This window comes from Rhipicephalus sanguineus, chromosome 10, assembly GCF_013339695.2.
Source record: "Rhipicephalus sanguineus isolate Rsan-2018 chromosome 10, BIME_Rsan_1.4, whole genome shotgun sequence".
Classification (NCBI taxonomy): Eukaryota; Metazoa; Arthropoda; class Arachnida; order Ixodida; family Ixodidae; genus Rhipicephalus; species Rhipicephalus sanguineus.
The window spans coordinates 111,520,360-111,543,867 of NC_051185.1; the positions used below are offsets into that span (position 1 = coordinate 111,520,360).

The 23,508-nt window shown below is 43.4% G+C and overlaps 1 protein-coding gene across 3 annotated transcripts in view; it reads right to left on the bottom strand.

The window, feature by feature from the left end:
• Positions 1–23,508, bottom strand: part of LOC119372260 (cytochrome P450 3A41) — a 63,166-nt gene that overhangs the window by 20,344 nt on the left and 19,314 nt on the right. For all 3 annotated transcript variants that reach the window (XM_037642738.2, XM_037642736.2, XM_049419981.1), the window contains exons 9-12: positions 22,040–22,175; positions 19,477–19,637; positions 12,628–12,719; positions 4,941–5,084 (exon numbers count right to left, since the gene is read on the bottom strand). In XM_037642738.2, coding sequence (XP_037498666.1) covers positions 4,941–5,084; positions 12,628–12,719; positions 19,477–19,637; positions 22,040–22,175 — 533 coding nt within the window. The remainder of the gene's footprint in view (positions 1–4,940; positions 5,085–12,627; positions 12,720–19,476; positions 19,638–22,039; positions 22,176–23,508) is intronic.

Genomic DNA, 23,508 nt, shown 5'->3' on the forward strand with positions numbered 1-23,508 from the left:
TATGTTGCATTATTTTGTTTGAAGTGAGAAAATTGAGCTTGTTTTAATACCCATGTATAGTCTTAACATCAATGTGCGGCGTTCTAATGATAAAATAAATTTAGTAGACATATTTAGTTCGTAGCTCGCTTTTTTGGTTTTAATAATGACGATGGACCCAGCTTGTGTCTTTTTGACTGTTTTGAGACACAGAAAAGCTGAGCTTGAATTTTTCAGAGCTCCTCTGTCTGTATCCATACTACGGCACATTGAGGCAGCAGGCACGCGAGAGCGCGTACAGCAAGACCAGAGCGTAATTGAATGCCACCCGCAAGAGAGGGAAACAAAAGTACGTATAACAGCCAAGCACTCCGAGAACCTGTGACGGAGAACACATGACCGTTGTGAAATGCGAGACGCACCGCGGTGCGCCTGCAACTGTCGGACCCAGACAGGAGAGAGCGTTCCCCTCACACCTGAAAAGCAGTTTTTTGGGTGTAGACCATATATGTCAGTCTGGATAGTGAACTCTAACAAAGAAGTCGTGTTGTTTTCTACGTGTGTCAATGATACAGTTTTTTCATCACATTGTAGTTACTCTAGTGTCGTCCTCTATTATTAATAATAAGTTATTTCGTAAGCAGATAAAATAGAGATTGCGGAGTAAGTAAGAAGCCCACTGCAAGCAGCTCTCTTCCCGTAAACCCTGGTGTCAAGACATCAGCTGCGATCCGGCTACTGAACTTTCGTTATTGCACTAAGAACTTCCTTGGACGCTACCTTCACCCCATAGTGATTGTACCTTATACTCACTGTAACCTACTGTGTCACCGAGAGACCTCACTGTGGCACAGTTCTGATGGCGAAGTTTCCTGAACGAAATTGCTGCGCCGACTACTTAAAGAGACACAAGCGGAAGATCAGGTTTCAAAGGAATTTCCGCAGTGTCAAAGACTTGGGAATTGACAATCTAAAGAAAGTGTTGGAAGCTGACACAGCACTCAGAGTGCATGAATCGCACTTTGTGTGCCAGAATTGCTTTAGGAACATTAAGGAAGACATTGAGCATATGGAAGAGGAATCCAGTCAGTCCAATGAGGGTTTCCAGACTACAGAGGAAGTTATGGAAAGCATTAAGGCAGTCGTTGGTGCCCCATCAGCAGTGTCGTCACTAAAGCCTCCTCGGAGTGTAAAGAAATGGAAGAGACTCTCGTACGCAAAGCGCAAGGCAAATGAAATTACTAGAGCTGCTGTAAGAAACATTCGATGCGGAATTCGCACAGCATACGGTATTAAAGACATTCCATCACAATTCAGTTGCTGCGCCTGTGCCAACTGGAAGAAAAACCTACACACAGCGTACATCAAGTGCACATCTTTTCGAGAGCGCTGCCTTCTGCTATCCTTGATACATCTGAGCCTAACAATAAAAGAGGTGCAACGCTTCATTCCAGAGGCAACGAAGCACGCGATTCTAAAGGCCAGGAAGATAGCTGCAGAACAAGGTGTGTGGAGCCTTTTGGAGCCGTACTGCAAAGAAAAATTGAGTGAAACAGACACCAACAAAATCTTTGAATACTACACAAAAGATGAGCTGGACTGTTCAAGACAGAGTCCAAACAAGAAAGATGTGGTGCGCGTGCGCATCGATGGAAAAGCCGAATTCATTTCGAAGCGTTTCATGACGCGGTCGCTACGAGAGACATACTCAGTCTACAAACTTGCTAATCCACTGTCAGCGGTTGGTCTGACAAAATTCATATCTTTGCGCCCAGAATGGGTCAAATGCTCACCGCATCGGGCGGTGTGTGTATGGGAATATTGTGCAAATTTCGAACTATGCCACTGGGATCAAAAATGCGTCGGGGTCTTTGATGTCGACTGATGATGTGCAGGCGCTCTGTGTGTGCACGCAGCCTAGCACCAAATGCTTCTTAGGCGAGTGCGAACAATGTCCTGTGAAGAATGGTCTCAGCCTGGGAACTCTTGGCATAGCACCGGACGAAGAAATTGTATTTGCTACTTAATTGGGAATCAGGAGAACTAATAAAGAAGACCATGATGCCTCCAGCATTCCTAAAGGAATTTCAAAATGTGACCATAAAATGGATCCCTCATAACTACCTCACGCGCACGCAAGCAAATACCATACACAAGGAAAAACAGTGTTGTGAAAAGGGTTCCACTGTGTTCCACTTTGATTTTGCCGAAAATTGGTCCATCGTACTCCCAGATGAAGTACAACCTTACCATTTGCAAAGTACGCAAGTTAGCATCTTTACTTGCGTTGTATCGACAAGAAAGTCGACATGGAACTACGCAATAATTAGCGATGTCGTTTGCCACGACTCCGCACATGCTTGCTAGGCCCTGAGAAAAATCAAGGATCACATTGAAGATTATGCTCCAATTTACACGAAACTAATAGTGATAGAGCAGCTGCCCATTTTAAGAACCGCTTCCAACTGCACGAATTGCAATGCAGACAACCAAGTGGCTTTTTTCGGCAACGGGGCACGGCAAAAATGCCTGCGACGGCGTCGGTGGCCTTGTGAAACAACAAGCCACACTACATAACCTGCGTTCACCCGCCACCGAGGTCATTCAGTGCGCAAGTGATTTTGTTACTATTGTAGCCAGTAAACTTAAAAAGGTTTTCTTACTGCATATGGAGAAGAGTGAAGTGGAAGCCTTCAGAGAACTGAAGAAGGAGGAATGGAAACTTGCCAGACGGGTTCAAGGTATTCAGGCAACCCACATGTGCAAACACATGAAATCGGACCAAGGGAATTTCCTGTACGTAGCGCGGTGCGCAGACACAGAGTGGAAGGAGTTGTGAATCTGCAGTGTGCAAAATTTGATTGCCCGAATGGATATTACTCATTCTAGGTGACGTGAATAAACTATTTAATGCGCAACATGAACGTGCTTCTCGTAGATTCATAACTCCCTCATTCCCACCATCTCAACCCGTTTCTGCGAATGATAAATTCATCGAAATATTAAGACCGCAACGGTCTTAATATTTCCATACAATGGTAATGCTCGAGCCACCTGTACATTATTGTAACCAACTCTAGTCCATAAATTTCGTTGCTTGATGGAAGAAAATCAGGGTAAGTACGCAGTTGAAGATGGTAACACGAAGGCTTTTATTATTAATAAAGTATAGGAAGATATTTTTGCAGGATTTTCATCGAAATATGGCCCTCAAGTAGTCTTAGGGCAAGTTATAATCATTTTCCTTAAAGAAACAAACGCGAACCTCACATTTCGGGCCCCCTTTCTCTACCACCCAGCAGCGAGCAATTGGGCACACTAACGCAACAATAACACTTTCCCGTACTGTTAGGGAAATACTAGTTAAATCTCTTTTGCGTTAGACAGGTGGTATGATGTGAACTAAAATGGTTGACGTGCAGAAAAATTTGCACTCTACACCACGAGCTCTCATTTGTACGCGCTCTCGGGCGCCGGCTGCCTCAATGTACTGGTAGGGACACAGACAGAGGAGCTCTGAAAATTCAAGCTCAGCTTTTCTGTGACTCGAAACGGTCAAAAAGGCACAAGCTGGGTCAATTGTCATTATTAAAACCAGAAAAGCGAGCTACGAACTAAATATGTCTATTAAATTTATTTTATTATAAGAACGCCACACATTGATGTTAAGACCATACAAGGGTATTAAAATAAGCTCAATTTTCTCACTTCAAACAAAATAATGCAACATATTTTTGCAGCACAATATTTAGCAGTCATGGCCGAGTATAGTCCATCATTTTCATAAAAATCGGTGATGATTATTTTTTTTAAAACGACCCTAAAATGTTGCAATTTTCGCTAGTTTTGGGATTATGGCATTTTTGGGATTTTATAACGAAATAAATATGCAGTGTAGTCGCATAACGTTTTGCTTAATTAGCGAAAAACCTTTCGCAGACTTGCGAGAAATATTTTCAGCTTCAGCGCTTTAGCGAAAACTGCGAAAAAAGACCCTTGAATTTGGGGTCAGCCAGAGGCAGCCGCTCAAAAATCAAAGTTTGGCAATTTTTCAAAAATGTACTGTCAGTCACACAAACTTAAATTTCCGTAGGCCGATCGTACTATTGCTGAAGATTTACGAAAAATTAACACTGATGTCCACAATGCGTTAAGTTTTTAGTGATAGGCCTCCAAAGTTGTGAAATCTGAAAGTTGCAGAATTGCCTTTTTCCACCTGTTGTGAAACGCGAATTTTTTCCTAGAAATCCGTGACAATTTCCGCAAAACGAAGGTTCATTCCTTTCTATAGAGACATTTGCGCAGCTCATATAAAAATTTCGTGCAAAAGAAAAAATAGTCGGGTCCCCCCTAGGTCTGTCCTTATCTGAACACAACCCCTGACTGAATACGTAGTGGGTATTTGCTTATTTGCTTGGCGTATGGCGCAAATCCAGTTCATATTCAATTCCTTCCATATCAAAGCTAAAAAACAGGAGAAGCTTGATGACTCTAGGCATTAAAAAATGTACTCGATGATCAAGTGACATTTTGCTGCTCCAGCAAATCAGTACTCAGAAAAAGTGGGAGTGTCATTTGTACGTCACTTTCATAGTGACACTGAACAGTTTTCCAAGACAGAAAAGGAACTAAAATGGGAGAATTGAAAAAAAAATTACCTGTCTAATGCAAGAGATGTCCCAGTGGCTGCATTAATGCTGTGAAGTTCAGTGCACGTTAGGAACATAACGTGATCAAGGCTGGACATCTCTCATCAGATCTTTGTATTCTTAATCCATAAAGTTCTGCATATTGTTTTGGAAACATGGTTTAGCAAAAAATTTTTACTTTGGATACTGCTTTCAAACCTTCAATAGGGACAAGGAAGTCCTTGAATACCATTCAATTCGGGCTATCAAAATGTGTACAAACCTTTAAGACTGAAATAAAAATTCCTTTGATGTGTTTTGAGCTTAACTTACCTTTCAGGGTCAAACTTTTCAGGGTCGGGAAAGTACTCAGGATCATGATGCATTGCGTAGACTGGGATTACCACGGCACAGCCTCTGCAGAGCTTGATCCCAGAGTTGCCGAGGGTGACATCTCGGCAGGCTGTTCTTTCAACCCTGTGGAAGAAATGTACAATAAATGCGACTGTAGTCATAAAACAAGTTATAAAGTTGTCGCTACAAAGCAATGTATAAACGAATATTTTTGCCTATGACACCAAAAAAAGAAGTGGGAATAGGAATGCTTCCTTTCTCAAGCATCTGCTTATTATTTGGTATACTATGTAATGTGCACAGGACTTGTGAATATTCAACTTTAGGCTGTGGCTGCCAGGGTTGCCAGGTTTGGCTATTTTGTGCCAATTTGGCTACTTTTTTAGGCCGGTGGCGACAGAAAAATCGTCTTGTCTAGTTGGCTCCTTTTTGGCTGCTTTCTTGTCCCCTCAGTTTGAGGAAAATAATCAATATCTGGTGAAGTCGCAGCCGCCTGTGTTTGAGTATATGGTGCCAAAACATGCCAGTCAAAGCATGGTTCCAGCTCCAAAAATTGAATTTGGCACTTTGATTGCGCAGATAGTGAACTTTAATGAAAAGGACGGCGCAGTGGTCTAAGCAGGTGGCGATAATAACATAAATATAAAAAACTAAGTGTTTATAACCTGCCAATCAAGCAGGCCTCGCGCAGAAAAAAAAAATTGTTTTGGATACCTGGCTGGAACTCAGCGAGACCTGTTGCATGTAAAGCCCCTCTACCTTCGGAAAAGTAGAGCTTTCTCTTGATCTACGCTGCTTCCTCCTCTCCACGCCTCTGATAGGGCTGCTGCGGTCACGTGGTAGCGCGCGTCCTTTTTTCTCGGTATTTTGTGTCCTCCGCCTCTCAGCGCCATGTTGGAAGCTCCAACATCAACATGCCATGTGCTGTGTGTTCGCCGCATGCGAAGTGCACGAAGTATGAAGTGCACGCGTGTGTCTAGCTCGTTTTGTTGCGATGCCGGGTAGCTGTCCGTTTGGCTGCCATAACCACGACACCCAAGGGAAAATGCTTTTTGCCATTCCGCGCGGAAAAGAGAGCGAAGGTCATGTAAAGTCTGGCTCCACAAAATAGATCAAGCCAACTTTGAGCACAGATCGGTGCGGCTTTGTGAGGGAAGTGCTTGTGCGTTTTCACTCTTGACCGGTGTCTTGCTTTGCCGTGCGACTCATGTGGTGTACTACTCCCTCAGTGTCACGCGATATTTTGAGTAATTTGTCATGCACCAAGACAGTCACTTGCTCGGCAAGTAAATTTTGTGGCTGGGAAGGGCCTCTAGCATTTCGCCTCTATCGAAATGGGACCGATGTGACCGGAATCGAACACGTGACCTTTGGGTCATCAGTCGGGCGCCGGAACCACTACATCACCACGGCGGGCAGGCCGAGGAGAAGCAACATAAGTGAAATGTCACAAAGTTTTCATTGAGCACCTTCATGGCATTGCAGGCATTGCTGCAGTTATATACGATAGAGATAGTTTATGCGCACGGAAACTTCCTTCCCAAATGGCATGGCTTGACACCACAGCTGACATGTAAATATTTCTTACTAATGCATTAAATAGCACACCATGCTTACAGAACCTTATTTCAACCTTTTTTAAGTAAACCTAGTCACCGATATCCATGCCAGATACACAGGGATACGCTACGCTCCAAAAAGAAGCGTAAACGACGTGCCATTCGTTACGAATTGTGCATGCCTTGCAGCAGCTCTTCTGGCGCGCTATATCATTAAGGGAATCAGATGGTGCGCACACCCACACCAACTGAGAGGATGAATGCAGAAATGAAGAGTGAATCATTACACACAGCCATATGCGAGACAGGGCACGCGGCCATGGCTGGACTGGAGAGGTTTTGGCTAATGTGGCATTGGCGACACGCAACCGGCCTGAAAGCTTCACGCGTTCACTTGGTGCGTTCGAGGGGGCGCCGCTGTCGCACGCGAAAGACGCGCAAGAGAGGAGGCGGCGTAGGGGAGAGCAGATGGTGGTACTTTTACGAAGTAGAGTGGCTTTAGTTGCATGGGGCCTCATTTTGTAGATCACCCATTGCTGATCGTGGCTTTAAACCACAGTTGGAAGTGAATAGGAATCGAAAGCGCTCCGCATTCAGAGCACTCTGTGCTCATCGACATTAGAAATCAGATATCCATCATTTCATGTGAACACTAAAAAATCAGGACACAAGAGGCAAAGGCGGCAACACAATCGCTCACTAACAACAGTTGTTAGTAAGCATTTGTGTTGCCGCTTTTGCTTCTTGTGTCCTGGTTTTTCAGCGCTCCCTTTAGAACGTCGTACCAACTCGCCCAACAATCAGCCCTTCTATAGTCAGATATCACTAAAGAAGTCCGGAGAGGATCCGCCGATACAGCCGAAGAGCGGCAGCCGATTGCCTCCGTGACAGTTGAAGCCTAGCGGTTGTCCTGTGTCTTTCTCTGTAGTCCTCTGTAGTCCTTTCTCTGTAGTTCTCTGTAGTCCACATTACTAGTTCCCTAGTAACATGGAAGCATAAGGAAATAGTCCCGCTTGTGCACTCGGCAATGTTCTCCGAAGGGGAGCTCACCGCCAGACCAGCTCATTACGTCAGTCCGGAGTGTGCGCCCATTGGTGCAGGCTTCTGTGCATCTGCCTTTGAGGAGGAAGACTTCTAAAGTTGTATCTGACTATAGCAGTGGCGTAGGCAGACATTTGTTTCTGAAGTGGGGGCCAGGCACACAAGAGTGGTCGAGTGTCATTATGTGCTCCCATGGCAGAAAGGCATTTCGAGAGGGACACATGCCCGGTGTGCCACCCCCTAGCTATGCCACTGGACTATAGCAGTGATGAAAGCGACATTTTTATTTTTGGAGCACATTCCGGAGCAGAAAAAATGATGCTTTGGATAAGTGTTTTTGCAGCAGAAAAAATGCTTGTTTGGAGCAGCTATTGGTGTTTTTGGAGCAGATGGCAAAATATTCCAAACGATTCCTGGAGTTTAAAGCATCACTTAAAGGGCCCCTCGCCAGGCCACATAGCAAATTTTAGTTAGACGCTGGAAGATGTTGTGTGCCAAATGAAGAGCAGTATGCCGCAAGAATTTTTCCAATCGGTTCATTACGAGCTGAGAAAAACAATAATTTGTAGCGGCGCGAAACCATGATGCGAGGAGGCGAGTTTCAAACCCTTGCCACTCGCCCCGTGTAGCCTTCGCAAGCCAAATCTCTTCCCTGCCCTCTTCACTTGACACATATGCATGAACACGTCATGCGCATGCATGGTCACGTGCGCATGACGTGCCTGAGCCAGCCCAAGCACGCGAGCGGCGTTGCAAGGCCGCTACCTTTTTTAATTGTAGCGGCCATGGGCGTTGTGCCGGCGTTCTCTGTGGTGTACTGCCTGTTTCTGTGGGACGGGCATGAAAGCTGCAACATTTGTATGGGCACGAGGGTGGCGGTATCACGAGCCAGTGCCGCATTAATGTTTACTTGGACGCGGTAGAATAAATTAGCATAATGAGTGCTCGAATGCGCCAGAACATTACTTTGGCTTCCAGGGCTGGCGTCTGCTCGATGCGCTAACCGCGGGGACACGAACGCATGGGAAACGGAGGCACATTAGCCCCACATCTCGCTGCAATTCACGAAAAAAAAAATGAAAAAGACGAAACATTCCCTTAGTGTGTCTCATTATTTCTCTCAAGTTTTATTAATCTATTCAAGCAGCAAATTACACAAACTACACATGTCGTGTCAAATAATTATCGCAGTGTCACGTGCTACTGTTGGCAACGTCAGAGCACAGTAGTCTACGTAGAGGAGCGACGTCACAGCACTACCATCTACGTAGGGCCATTTTCTCATGTACATCATCCCCTCATTCTCTGGGCGCGCGCCCGCGAGAGGAAGGGCAAGCAGCGTTCACCTTGAAATTTGACCCATTTCCGTGGCGTGTAGCATTGCAAATCTTGGCAGACGTGATCGTGAACGCCCAGTGTATGCATTGCGCTCGTTAGCTCAAAATTGTCAAACCTGGTGAGGGGCCCTTTAAAGGAGCACTGACACAAAAATTTTGCACCTTCTATTTTTTTGTTGCAATAGATAGCTTATGATCCACTTATCACGGCTGCAAACCGCGTTTGCACGAGTGCGTGACGGTTATTTATTTAGAGACGTTTTTAGAGCGCCCAGTCGCAGTTTCGGTTTCAAAGAGCACCAGGCTAGGCAGCACTACTTCCGGTGGCCGGGTTAACGCAGCTGGCCACGTAACCACGCGAAATTGTGACGTAGGCGGCGCGCGAGAGCGGGTCCACAAGCTCTCACCAGGTGAAGTGGCGCCAGCTATGGAGGATTAGAAACAACTAACAAACGCGTAACCTATGTCCTCCGAGCATTTGGAAGCGCCCATCTCGACTCACTAAGCCTACAGCATTGATTATTTGACTATGGCTCTCAAAAAAGGCGCCGAATCAGGACGAATACATTGCTGTTGAAGCTTAAGGACATGAATCTAAAGCAAATGGAAGCATCAGTTCGGAGCTTACACGTTACAGAGCGCACGGCGGCCACTTGATAGATTCGAAGTGGACGACAACCGCTTTTGGCTGTGCGGCCATGTTTTTCAGAGGCACGAATACCTCGCCGGCGATGCTTGCCGTGCACGTTGGACAGCTCTCGCGCGTGCGGCGCCGCGCCGTTGTGGCAGGCTTGCCGCTAGCGTGAGCGGGCCATAACATCTGCCAACGGGCACAACGAGCGAACAGCGGAAGAGAACACAACTAGCACACGCAAAGCCGCAGGCACGGAGGAAGAAATGGCAGGTAGCATGGCACAAGCGCACGGGCACAACCAGCAACCAGCCAACATAAACTCGTGACGTAGGTTTGTTTACACAGCCATCGCGTTGATGTCGGCGTCGCGAGGTGCTTGCATCTCGCTCACTCGCGTGGCACACACTTTAAAATTGATATTAAATATGTTCTAGGCCATATTGACCCTTGACGTTGTGTATGGCTCCACATATCTATTTCACTCATTATCTCGCCTTCGAAATTTTGTGTCAGTGCTCCTTTAAGCCTCTCATAAATATTAGTATTTATTATTAAACATATTGAACATATAATAATCACTTCAAATTGCGAGAAACAAATAATTAAGCAGATGGATAGCCACTGAACACAAACAATATGAGCAACATATATTTAAAATACCAGTATTTTTGCCAAAGACGATATAAAACTGATAAAGCTGAGCACCAAATTACAAAAGTAGCCACAATCACATGTAACTATTCCAAAGCAGCAGTTTATGATCGGTACGAGTTCCAGATGTTATTTTCATATTTCGCCAAAGTAGCCAGCATTGAGAATTTTAAAAATAAGATAAGCTAAATGTGCTATACACTTAAAATGCCAATTCTTGTGGCATAAATGAGGTCAAGGTTGATAAAGTGCTAAATGTAATCAGTCACACATCAAAGTCGTCACAGCAGCAGTTAGTAATCAGTATGATATCGAACTAATCTCACACACATTTCACCAAAATATACAACTAAATCAGATATACATCGACAATGCCAGTACATGTAGCATTGTCAATATGGTAGTATATACAGCTAGCATACAGGCTGCATACTAGATGATAGTATACAGCCTGTTTTCATTTAGGCTTGGTGGATGGTCACACGGTTAAAGTTCACTGTTTTCAGTTTCCCAGTGCCTTTTCAGAGCAGGTTCGGAGCATTTACTAAAAAATATTACACTCTGGAGCAGCATGGAGCAGCACTTCTGTATTGGAGCCGTTTGGAGCAATTGGAGCAGCACTTCCATCACTGCTATAGGATATCCGACGAACTACTTGTGTCATTTCTTAGGCTTAGGTACAGACTGCGACACTGGATTCGTCATCACAGAAGAAATTATTGTGGAAGTGGCTACAATTTATGCTTCATGCCAGCAACTGCGACTTTGAGTGCACTCATCGTGCCGTAGGCTCATTTTTATTGTCACAACTTGTAGTCATTTCAAAAAAATTCATGCAAGATGCGTAAAGAGTCATTTCTTCAACAGCGCAAACACTACGTCATCATGCATGAAATGATTGCTAAAGTCAACAATTTATGCTGGATTCTTGTTAATTATGATTTTGAAGTGTTCGTGCTGCACATATTTACATTTCTGCTGAAAGGCTTTTCCATTTAATCGTTTAAATAAAAATGTGGGAGTGGTTTGCGCACGTGCGTGGCTACTTTTCTGGTTACTTTTACTGCCCTTGGCTCAAGTTGGCTACTTTCTGGCTAATTTTTCCAATTTTCTGGCCGTTTTTTTCTTTTCAATCTGACAACTCTGGGGGCTGCCTTACTCAACATTATCATTATCTGACTGCCTATATCGAGTGCTAGATGACAACCTCTCTTGGCAAATCTCCAAGCACCTGGTGACATCATCTTTTGCCTTCAAGTTCTGCAACCTCGGCGCAGCATCGAGTTAATGCACAAACCTCAACTGCTGCACTTCCCTTGGCGCCAAATCTGCAAGTTTAATGGACTGTGCTTACCTTCCCTATGCATTACATGTCCTACCCAACTCCACTTATTTTTCTTAAAGGAGTAATGACACAAAAATCTTGTTTCCGATACATAGCTAGTGACCTGTTTATCACAGCTGGAAACCTCGTCTGTCCGAGCGTGCAACAATTAATTATTTGGAGACATTTTCATAGTGCTCAGTCGCAGTTTTGATTTCAGGGAGTGTCGAGAGAGGCGGGACCACATTGGTTTTCTTGTAAACACAACGGAACACATGACCACACAAAGTGGCGACAGACGCCATGTATTTATAATGAGATTTGCCTCATGTTTAATGTTACACAGAGAAACAACAGTGGCACTCACGGCCTATGACAAACAACGTAAAATCATAATGTACAAGAAAAACAGGGAGATACAAGTATAAGCAGCTATGATCTCCTTAATCAAAACCATACGAAACCAGATAATGATGCCAAGAAAAACATAGGGGAAATCATTTATGGTTCATAAATGAAGTGTTGAAATTATAACGTAAATGAAACTAAAAAGTGGACAAAAAAAAATGCCTGTCACCAGCAGGAGCCAAACTTACATTCTTTGCATGTTTCAAATCCATGTCCTCACATCATGGTTTACTTGGCTTTGGGCATCAACTCATACAGATGTTATTCCAACTCAAGTGACATGTAGGTACCAATAGAATGTCTCTAAACACTAGTTCAGCATGTAAATGACAATAACAAATGAACGCTCACCTGCGCACATTTTAGGTGAGAGGGAAAGTTATTCAGCACTCATAGTGGCTAAAAATCTTAAATACTTATGTTGATTTCTGGCAACACTGTGAGCCACACAGCAACCTGAAGCCCTGTTTACATTAACTAAATTTGCTTAACACTGCTGAAACAAATGGTGCTTGTTTCCTTATTTACTTGCTAATTCACTGTATTACTAAGGCCAACTATGAGCTACACTCGGTTAGGACATACTACTTCAGTGCCATCTATAGAGAGCTCAAAAACTAAGTGTAATAGCGTTAAAAGGCACAAGCTTCAATCAAATGCACATACAAATCGGCAGTCAATCCATAAACTTCGCTACACAAGTGACACTTGCCGTACAGCTGGCGGGTACAGCCTCAAGCTTTCCGAGATGACGCAGTTGAGGTACTTCAATTTGGAAACATCATCAAGGCTTGGCACTTCGCCCTGACAGTTGTGAGAAAAGAAAGCGCTCTGGTCAAATTTGCACTGCTTTGTTGTTTTTGCGAAAGCGCAAGGAAATTAGGGCTGAGCAAATTGCATGTGAACTTTAAAAATTATGCAATTTCTGCTTCAACTGTAATCTATATCAGCAATTTGTTGAGGTCACTTGACAACCTTACTGCGACTGCTCGTCATTGCAGGACCGAGGTAACAGACAGGACATCAGTGACCCCACTAAGTGACCCCAACGTCAGTGACCCCACTGTCATCAAAAGACTGCCTGCGCAGTCTTTTGATGACACAAAAGCAACCCATGCATGCTGCAGGGCAGAGTTAAAACCCGGTCAGTTGCAGCTCCTTGCTTATAGAGCAAAGCGTCGGCGAAACACTAAGAAGACATGTCCCATAATGGGACTGCCATAGAATATTCAGCTCAACGCTAGCTTTGTCGAACTAGGTGCTTGCTGTGTTGAGCTAAAAAACAGTTGTATATTTTGATTACTGTAATTCCTTGCTTTTGATAGTGTTCTGGCCGGTACTCCGTACAAGAACCCACAAACACAACACGATGCTGGTGAAGCGATGCTTTAGTGTGGTAGCAGCAGTAGTGGACGAGTAAATATTAAAATATAATATTGTGTGCAGCTCACAACTGCTTTTATATTTCATATTTTCACTTCCTTGGCTCTTGTGTTTCTTGTGTCCGTGAAAAACATATCAGGAGGGTTCTACCGTACTGTAAGCAGTTTTGATGCACCTTCTTCTCTATCCGTTCGTATTTTTCTTGGTGGGTTTGTTTCTAGGACTTAACCCAATAAATACTATGATCTAGTTCAAGTGGAGAAGGTGGAAGACTTCATCAACCCCTGTGCTCAACTCATAGTCCATTCTACCTGGAGCTACACTCAGGCACCGCCGTCGTGTTGAACACAAGCGACTCCCAAGCACACTGGTTTGAATTGTCATTAGCCCTCAGCGTGATCACGTCTTTTTGATCAACCCATTTGAAAAAAGTATACTAAACTTGATGAACAGCGTGAAGACACGAAAGGAAGAAGAACACATTACCTTGTTTTCATCTCTCGTTTTCTGTGTGCTGTTCATTAGATATGCAACCGTACTAGCTAGCTCAGTTTTCCACCCTACTGAACGAAAGTTATGGTATGTCGAAAATTCATGCATGAGTTGTCAAACTGAGGTTTCGCTCGCAAATGTTCATCATACCATAACTTTAGTTCAAATGAGCTTAGAAGATCCATTCTTGTTTCTTTGCACACAGTTCGTATTCCAGGTTACTGCAATATGTTGATTCACACTGCAACACTCTCAGTTGAGAAAAAAATCATGCTCCCAACAAGGCACGTTAAATGTTTATCTTAAAATCGACATAATGTGCCAGAAAAATAATACGAGAATTGAAATCAGCACACAAATATACACAAACTCAGCAATTGTGCTCAAAATTGATCAAGAATTTCAAAAAATATTTAAAAGTACAGTTTCCCCATTTAAAGCCGCAGCCACAATTTCCTAGTTTTATGTGATGTCGAGCAGTGTAAAGCACAGCATTTCCATTGAAACTCGATAGCTGTTGCTCTACGTCTGTCACATACTGGAGAACCAAACAAGAGAGAAGCTCAGGCGAGGAAGAGATGAGAAAACTGTGGTGTCACTGGAGCCAACATTCCGACAAGTGGACTGATCTTCTTCAAGGCAGCTATCCTAGCAGCGTGCATGCTTCATACACTGTCCCCCAACCACAAAAGTGGAGGAGAGAGCAGTGGAGATCGGCTGGTGTGACAAGCAAGGGGAGAAGAGGGGAGGGGGTGGACAGGCTTTGGTACTTTAAACCACAAGCGCAAAAGACACGCGTGATCCCGTCTTTTGCACTGTTGTTCAAGTACCGTGCATTGCAAATAACTCGCCTGCAGTCTGCCATCCTACTTCGGTACAGGCTTTCTATAGGGGTTTTGTTCCCAGTCAAAGGGTATAAAAATGGGGTGTGGGGCTGAGTCGTGAATCAGCATTTTCATAATAAATAAACAAATTTGAAAAAATTTTAAGTGAGCAGCAACTAAAACATGACAAGTTCACAGTCAGAAGGTTTAAAGATGCTTAGATAAAAGGCCTAATTATCACTGGTTGATGTTGCGTACCTACTAAATCCGAGAGATTCAGAAGCCCCCTTTGAAATGTTTATACCTATTGGTTGGACAGTATTAAACTTGTGAATGAGATACGATTCTACATATTTTCTGTCTCGCAGAGACCAGACGAGCAAAGTTAGAGCTTATCGATGTTGTGCCCTACCACATCAAAACAATGTGCCACAGCTTTCAGTAATTTCTTTGCCATGTCTGTGCGATACCTGTCCAATCTAGCATTAACAGGCTGTCCTGTTTCCCCGATGTACTGCCTGTGATAAAGTAAACATTCGAGCATTTAAATAATGTTTGAACTAGTACAGGTAAAACTAGGTTTCACATAGTAAAGTAAACACTTCCAGTGCTTTTAACTATAATGTCATTTTGAAGGCATTTGCAAGTCTTACATCTGGGATGAGAACAAGCAGTGGTGTTGGCAGTAGAATTAAGGATTTACTTTTGCTTGCACTAACACGTTCTATTACGGCAACAGCTGAGCCTTGGTACTTTGGAAAATGTTTTTCTAAAGTGCTCGTTGCTTGCTAATATTGGATAGCAGACTTATGGAGGATATTATTTATGCTTGGAAATGCACAGGAGTATTTTGTTACAACTGCTAGCGGCTGGTAGAGCTGTGCTTTAGAGCCTCTTCAGGCTGATTTCCCATCAGGCAGCGAGTTCCTTTACCTACTGGCCATGTATCTCATGCCTACATATGTACAGTGGAATGTCGGAGTGTACCTGCAAAAAAGGGTGTGTCAATAGGGTTGCCTATTGCACCGATTTTAAGTGATTTGTTGTAAGCAAAGCTAGACAGGACAACAGAAGAATGATTACTGCCGTCAAGAAGGTCTTCATGTTTGTAGATGATTATTTAGTTGTATTTGAGTGTGACTCACAAAGTTTCCTGTCACAATGCAAGTCAGCTGCTGTCCATTTTTAGAAGATGTCTGAGTCCTCTCAGTTTGACCCATGAAGTGCCAACAAACTTCTCCAGTTCCTCGATGTCATGCTAACGTTTCATGCAGATGATACCTGTTGGACATATGAGGCTCACGCGGGTAAACCTTTGTCTATATTTAGGTCTCCTCACAGCAAACTTGTCAAAATACACATTGTGAATATCTGTTTGACTAATGTAACTGACTGTACTTATGTCCATTTGATGGAAGCCAGCTTCCACAATCGAGTTACTAGGCTCAAGTCAGCTGGATATCAGGAACCGATCTTGCCCCCGTGCCACACAGCACAGAAAATGGCATAGCTCCTTAATGCCTTAATATTTAATGCCATTCGTGCGATGCCACGTAGGCAGATAAGGTGGCATTTGCCTTAATTTCATTCGTCACCAAGTGCCTTCGCTAGAACTCATTCAACTGAGAAATGCATACTCTCGACACCAAAGCTTGCTCACCGCAATACACAAAACATGTGAAATAGCATCTATCATGTCAAAAATATTTTATAGACAATTTTTAACAAACCTCACGTTAGTCCTTCTTGCACTATAGCGAAATTCAATTCAGAATGGCGGCGGCTTCGACATGACAGGCGCCATATCTGATTCTGAGCTTCGGATTCAACATGCAATGGCCGAAGTTGTTGTGGTCAGTTGCAGCATTGTAAAAGACAGCACCAAACTCAAGCTAATGGCCCACGTACGCTTACTTATGCATTTCACTACCCCTGAAGCAGAGTGTTGTTAAAAGGAGTGTTTATATTTTATTACACTATAACCTCGTTATAACAAAGTCACATCTGACACGACAATAACTTCGTTATACCTGAAAATTCGTTATAAACGTGCATTCCTCACACTGTATCTATGACAAGACTATATTTGTCATTTAATTCGTTATAACTGATAATTCGTTATGTCCATGTTCGTTGTATCGAGGTTTTAGTGCATTACCCTAAAAATGCTCACTTCAAAAGTCGCTGTTATCGACGTCATCAGGTCAAGTGACATCAAGTTTAGACTAAAGCCCCTCCATGTGTTTTCCGCCGGCTAGGTTAAGTAGCGCCAACTCGTCCGCCCCCTCTCCCTTTACACCGGTTCCCCGCCTAGCGAAAGCCAAAGTGCCGCCATGATGTTTCTGCTGCTTTTCCGGCTGATGCACCTGCCCCATGCCCGCCCACGCCCTCGCGACGCAGAAACACCGAGCGAAAACTCGCTCGGCAGCAGGCAGTTTACGACGAACCTTAAAACAACAACACTTGCGAAACGGAGAAGCAAATATGTGCTTTCTCGCGTGTGCACATGCGTGCGCAGAAACAAGATGGAAGGAAAAAGCAGAAGGAAGTGGCTCAAGAACTTCCTTCCAGAAGCTCCGGAACCGGAAGTGGGCGTCATCGTCGAACAATAGATGGCGGTACTTAAAAAAGCGGCAGTAGACGCGATGGAGGGGCTTTAGTTTAGACGTGCGGCAGCTCAGCCAAAAATATCATTCAGGAACTTAATGCCTTAAATACTGAATATCATTTCTCGAACTCTTGTGGCATGGATATGGGCCTCTGTGGCTGAGACCACTCGTAAGAAATGTAAGGCCAAAGGCAGTGAAAGCAGCAAAGCTGAAAAATGGGAGAACAGCAACCGTGAAAAAATTGCTGTCGTCCCGTACATACAGTGGGTCACTTGAAAAAGGTTGGGAAGCACATGGGTGTGCATGTAGTACCACATTAGCTTTCTTAGCGGGCAAAGTTGACGTGTGCTGTAAGACACAAGAAAAGCATGGAATGCAGTTTTTTAAATTGTGCTTGCAGCGTACTCTACAAGATCCCGCTTTCATGTGGCGCCTGTTTATCAGTCAGACCGGGAGATGTACCAGTGACTGGTTGCATGAGCATGCTTGCAAATTACGTGACCACAACGACGGTTTTCCGGTGCAACACATGAGCAGGTGTGGATGCAAAGCCGAGTTTGGAAGCACAAGTATGTTAAATAAACATAAAGATGAATGCACTGGAATAATCATTTAAGCTGCACATATGGCGCGAGAGTACCAGTACTGTGTTAGTAAACTCTCCATTGTCCTGTCAGATAAAGAGCTCGTGTTATTGGGAATTGGCACATGCTGCAGGTGGCACTGATCAACCATGGTGCGCTAGGTGATGCAGGCTTTGGCAAAGCGTGGCAGTTACTGTTTACTCATTGCGATTATTTTTCAAAATTTTTATCTATCTGTATACCATATTTACTCGAATCTAAGCTGATGTTTTTTTTCGAAAACACGATGTGCAAAAGTGGGGGGGGTCGGCTTAGATTCGAGTACCATAATTAAGCTTTTTTTTTCTGGCCTTACGAATTTCAGGGGTCAGCCTACAATCGAGGGCGGCCTATATTCGTTTAAATACGGTATATATATATGTGGTTGTTTCTCAACAAAGTCTCAGTTGGTAGTATGAGCCTGGCCCTGTTTTCTTGTGTCTTGTTTAGTTACGTGCTCATAGTATTTCTAAGTAACTGCAATATACAGGGCACCCCAGCTAACTCTAATTAGGGTTTAAAAATGCACCGATGCTGTCTATGACAATGCCACCAAATGCATGTTGCTCGCTATTGCATGGAGTAAGTCACACTATTTTTTGTGTTCTTCCTAATTGCTTAATTAGGCAAGATTAATCAACACCTTTCGAAGCAACAAACCTGGGTAAGAAATTCCAGTGGGAAAGCTGTAGATCGATCTGCAAGACTTCCGATTAGACAGTTTCTAACTTTCTATCTATTAAGTATATTAGTGTTTTCCTGCTTACTGCAAATGCCCGCAATATACAAAAATATACAATATGACATGCTCACTTGTGTGCCATGATTGCAGTGCTCCGTAGCATTCTCAGCCACTACCACTATCGCTGCGCTGTCGCATTTTAAGCAGCAGTACACCTGAACAAATGCACATTTGGCGCAATATAGCCATGGTTGCTTTTGCACCAGAAAACACAACACAACCAACCCGAACAAATGCTATGGTTTTCTGGGTGCGGAACATTGGAAGCATTGGAGTCATGGCATGTCACGTGGCCATGTCACGTGGTATTTTTTTATTTTATCTCACGGGCATCTGTACTAAGCAGAAAAACACTAATGCTTAATAAATAGAAAGTTAGAAACTGTCTAATTGGACGTTTCACCAACCGATCTACAACTTTCTCACTGGAACTTTAGCTTTGTTGCTTCAAGACTTAATTAATCATACTTGCCTAATTAGAAAATTAAGCAGCACACAAAAAATAGTGTGACTTACTCCATGCAATAGTGAGAAACATGCATTTGGTTGCGTCATCAGAGAGTGCGTGGACATGTTTTTAAACTCTGGCTAGAGTTAGCATACTGTATATACAGTAGACTCTCGTTAAATGGAACCTGAAGGGACCAAGGAAATGTGTTCCGTTTAACAGGAGTTCCGTTTACTGAGAGACGAACAGGAGTGCAGAATCCAAATATGAAACCAATTATATTAGATGCAGTTGTTCCGTTTAAGCAGCAGTTCCGTTTAACAGATTTCCGTTTACTGAGAGTCTACTGTATACTATAAATGTATCCCGAAAAGAAAGAACAATGGATGTCATACATTGAGAAAAAGGCAACGAAAGCTTCTCTCTACAATGGTCCTCACGTTTTCATTGAAGCAGCGATCCACTTCTGCCCTCAGCTTCTTTTGAACATCAGGGTGCAGGGCCAAGAGGTAGGATGTGAACGCCAGGACTGAAGAGATTGTGTCTAGGCCAGCGATGAAGAATGCGATGCATTGAGACAGTGCCTCCTCTTCCGTGAGCCCTGAAAAGCATGAGTGCAATGTAAAAGTGAGACAAAGCCACACATTTCCATGCATTTCTTATAGGGAAAATCAGTTCTGTGAAAGCCCACAAAGTGGAAGAAGGTTGACGAAAAGGAAAAATTAATTGTCATCCACCTGTTTGTCGCACAAAGCTACAAAGGAAGTATCTCGCAGAAAGAAAGCTTTCCAGTTAGTGAAAAATTTTCGATGGTTTGGGAGTCAAACCTGAGACCAATTCCTTTCCACAGTGGTCTCTGCACCATCCTAGCTAACAAGTAGGCTAGCAGATTGCAGCGTGAGGGCAAATTAATAGAAAACTCGAAGCAGGGTGAATTAATTCGAGTTACATTCAATATGAAACAACCTGCTACCCTTCTTAAATATGTATGCACTTTATTATCACGATGTGACACTCTCATTAGCCAGCTATGAATACGTTTGACCAATCATCCTTGTGACTTTCACAGCCTCCTTCATGGCCTCGTCAATCATCAAGCTCACCTCATCAGTGGGTTCCCAAAGCTTGTTGTTCTCCGTGCCATCCATTCTGTTTGAAATTTCCACCACCTTGAAGCTCTTGATGACATTTTCAAACAAAACTGCATTCTATGCATTCCGCTGCTATTGTTTTCATGCCTGTCAACTCAACCCTGCACTGACACCGTTCACAATGCCTGCCTGAAACCCTACCATGTACTAATTGGACATCACTCATCCCCGCGCTCAATGAACTTTTGTCATCCAGTCTTTTGTCATCGGATCAGTGCTTTTGACACAAGGGGATAATGTTACAAGTCACTTATCTTGCAGACAAAGAGGTCAAGATGTTGCCTGGTTCAACATTAATGTTGTGGTGGCACCGTTCGCTGTCTCAGCACAGATATCGTGCATTAAACTATTTTCTGATGCCTCCCCATAACACATTTACGTGACACGATTAAACGAGGCACACGTAATTTCATAAACAAGGATACCACATTTGATTATGGCGAGGTCAACGTATTGGCATGCAATTTAAGGTATGAGTGCGCTTAACTTGGCTGGTTGGTACACGATTAAGGCGAGAGCAAACAGCGCTAAACACGAGACGGAGAAGAACGACAGACACAAGCACTGAACTAACAACCACTGGTTTATTGCTTGGATATGCAATATATACGGAAGCACTGCGCAGAATAACAACAACAAAAACACAGTAACTGCGCAATGCTCAAAGAGGGGTGAGAAGTCATCATAATAGATGCGTCGGCAAAACAGGCTCTCATGTTTTGGACAAGTAATTGAGTTCACACTTATGTAGATCAGTGGAAGGAACACTGACGCACACATTTCCATGTGCATGGATATGGTGCGCTTCACTAGTCTCATGTGTTCTTTGTTGATTGTACACTTCCAAAACGGTGCACCGCTCAAGAATTGGCTGACAGCCACGTGCTTTGCAGTGCTGGGCTAAATGACTGGGCACTGATCCATTAAGCGAGTACGCATGCTCTCGTAACCGATCATTCAAACACACGGAAATGCGTGCGTCAGTGTTCCTTCCATTTATCTACATAAGTGTGAACTCAATTACTTGTCCAAAACATGACAGCCTGTTTTGCCGACGCATCTGTTATGATGACTTCTCACCCCTCTTTGCGCATTGCACAGTTACTGTGTTTTTGTTGTTATTCTGCGCAGTGCTTCCGTATATATTGCATATCCAAGCAATAAACCAGTGGTTGTTAGTTCAGCGCTTGTGTCTGTCGTTCTTCTCCGTCCCGTGTTTAGCGCTGTTTGCTCTCGTCTTAATTTAAGGCATGAATTTATAGGCTCTGCAAGATTACCTGCCGCCTCCTATAAGCACCAGCTTGTTCCGAACCAAGTAAGCTGACTTAACAAAAGATTTGTGGCGTAAACTGAGGACAAGGAAAAACAGAGAGACGACAGCACCTTTCTCCTCAGTCTCTGTTTGCGCCACAAATCTTTCCTTAAGCTATGCACCAACTCAGCCAACATTACACTCTGCTAATGTATGCTGACACATTTCACCGAGACATTACGTTTTTTTGGAAAAATTAATGCGTTAAACTCATCAGACTGGCTTGTGTCATTGACTTTGGGACGACCTTCCTAGTGCCATTGTGCACATTACAAATCACACTCTTTTTCATGAACATTTATATGAGCAGCATCTTTCTCAATAATAAACCGACTTTTTTTTTCTCTTGTGCCAGCTTGTTTCTCTATTTTATGCCACACATTGTCCCTCTTGTCCTTGCATGTTGTTGAAACTGTAGAACGGTAGTATAGCAGCATTTTCCTTCTTTTATGTGTGTGAAGTGGTCACCCCTTGCTCCACGCTATGTTATATGATAAGCCTGTAAGGTATGAATAAAGAAGTTTGCCAAATCCTGCCGACCTTTAGTGCTGTTCTCGACAGTTTGGACTGTGCCTGGGCTGTACAGCTTCTCTTCAGAATCCAGTGGGTCCTCAGCTGGCACTTGCATTTTGACACCTTGGGCATCGACCATCATCTGCAGAAAATCTTGACGCTTCTGCAAGAAATAAAGGTGGCATTTATTTTTTTCATGAATCTCGCAAGGCTCCGTTCCATGACAGTGGTTAAGACAATAACGAGGAGAGCGCAGAAATGTTATACACAGGGCTATCAATTGAAAAGGACATGAAACACTTAAATTCAACCTTTCCCAGGAAGGAACATACAGTATGCAACTCACTGTGCTGGAGCAATTCGCAGCATATCAGCAAGAAAAGGACTCGGTCATCGCATTCACACTATTTCATGCGTGTAAACATGTAAGCCACATTATAACATTCCATCAAGGTGAAAATTCTCTCTGTAGACATTCAGCTATCTCATTTCCTGCATGTCCACACCTCGAAAACATGCTTCAGCAGAATAGCTGACAATGATTAGATGAGATGGTAAAACATACTTGCGGGGAGTACAGGAATCCAATAAGCCACAGGACACACACCGAAAAAATAAACAGGCACATAAAGTGCTGATTTGTAACTGAAGAATATTTTCAGGAATGTGGAATAAGTATAGAAAAATGAATAAGAAAAGCGTGAAATCCAGATCGTCCATTGCTTCATCCTGACTACACACCAGAGAAAACCGACAGATCAAGATCTTAAAGTAAAAAAATTATTCATCTTTTAAAATAATGACACGATGAAGCAAATCTATTTTTCTGGTACTGAAGAAATGATGGCATACTCACACACATGCTATCATGCATGTGCTATACTCACACACATGCTATCACACACATGCTATCATGCATACTCACGCACATGCTATCACATGCTATCACACACATAAACGGGATGAGGGTCCCATTTTCAGTATTTATATTCTGGGACCCTCATCTCTATACACTTATTATGTAACTAACCCTTATGTCACCAATAAACTCAATAAACTCAAACAGTGTTGGCAGCCTTCTAAACCACAAGCATGGTTTGGCTACAGTCTCTGCTACTGATAGCCCATTCACAGGCTGTCAAAAACAACAGCAAAAACACAGCTGTGACTCAATCTTACAAGCGAGTTTGTTCGCCGCTGTTTTAAAAATGTTGCTCCTAGCTCTTACTCTCAGTTTCACCCTTCGTGTCGTTACTTGTGCAACATGCAGCATGTTGAGCTCTATGGCAAAAAACAGGAATCGCTTTCCTTTTTATTGAGCATGGAGAAATACAGGTGTAAAAAGGCCAGCTATGATGTATTTCCATGTGCACGCTTGCGAAAGACAAAGATGGAAAATGGCTTGCCGAAAACCCAAAGGCACCTCTTTGTCTTCCTTGCAGCTGCCAGCTTAAGTGTCTCTTGCATCACACAACAATGTTATGCCGTATGCAGTG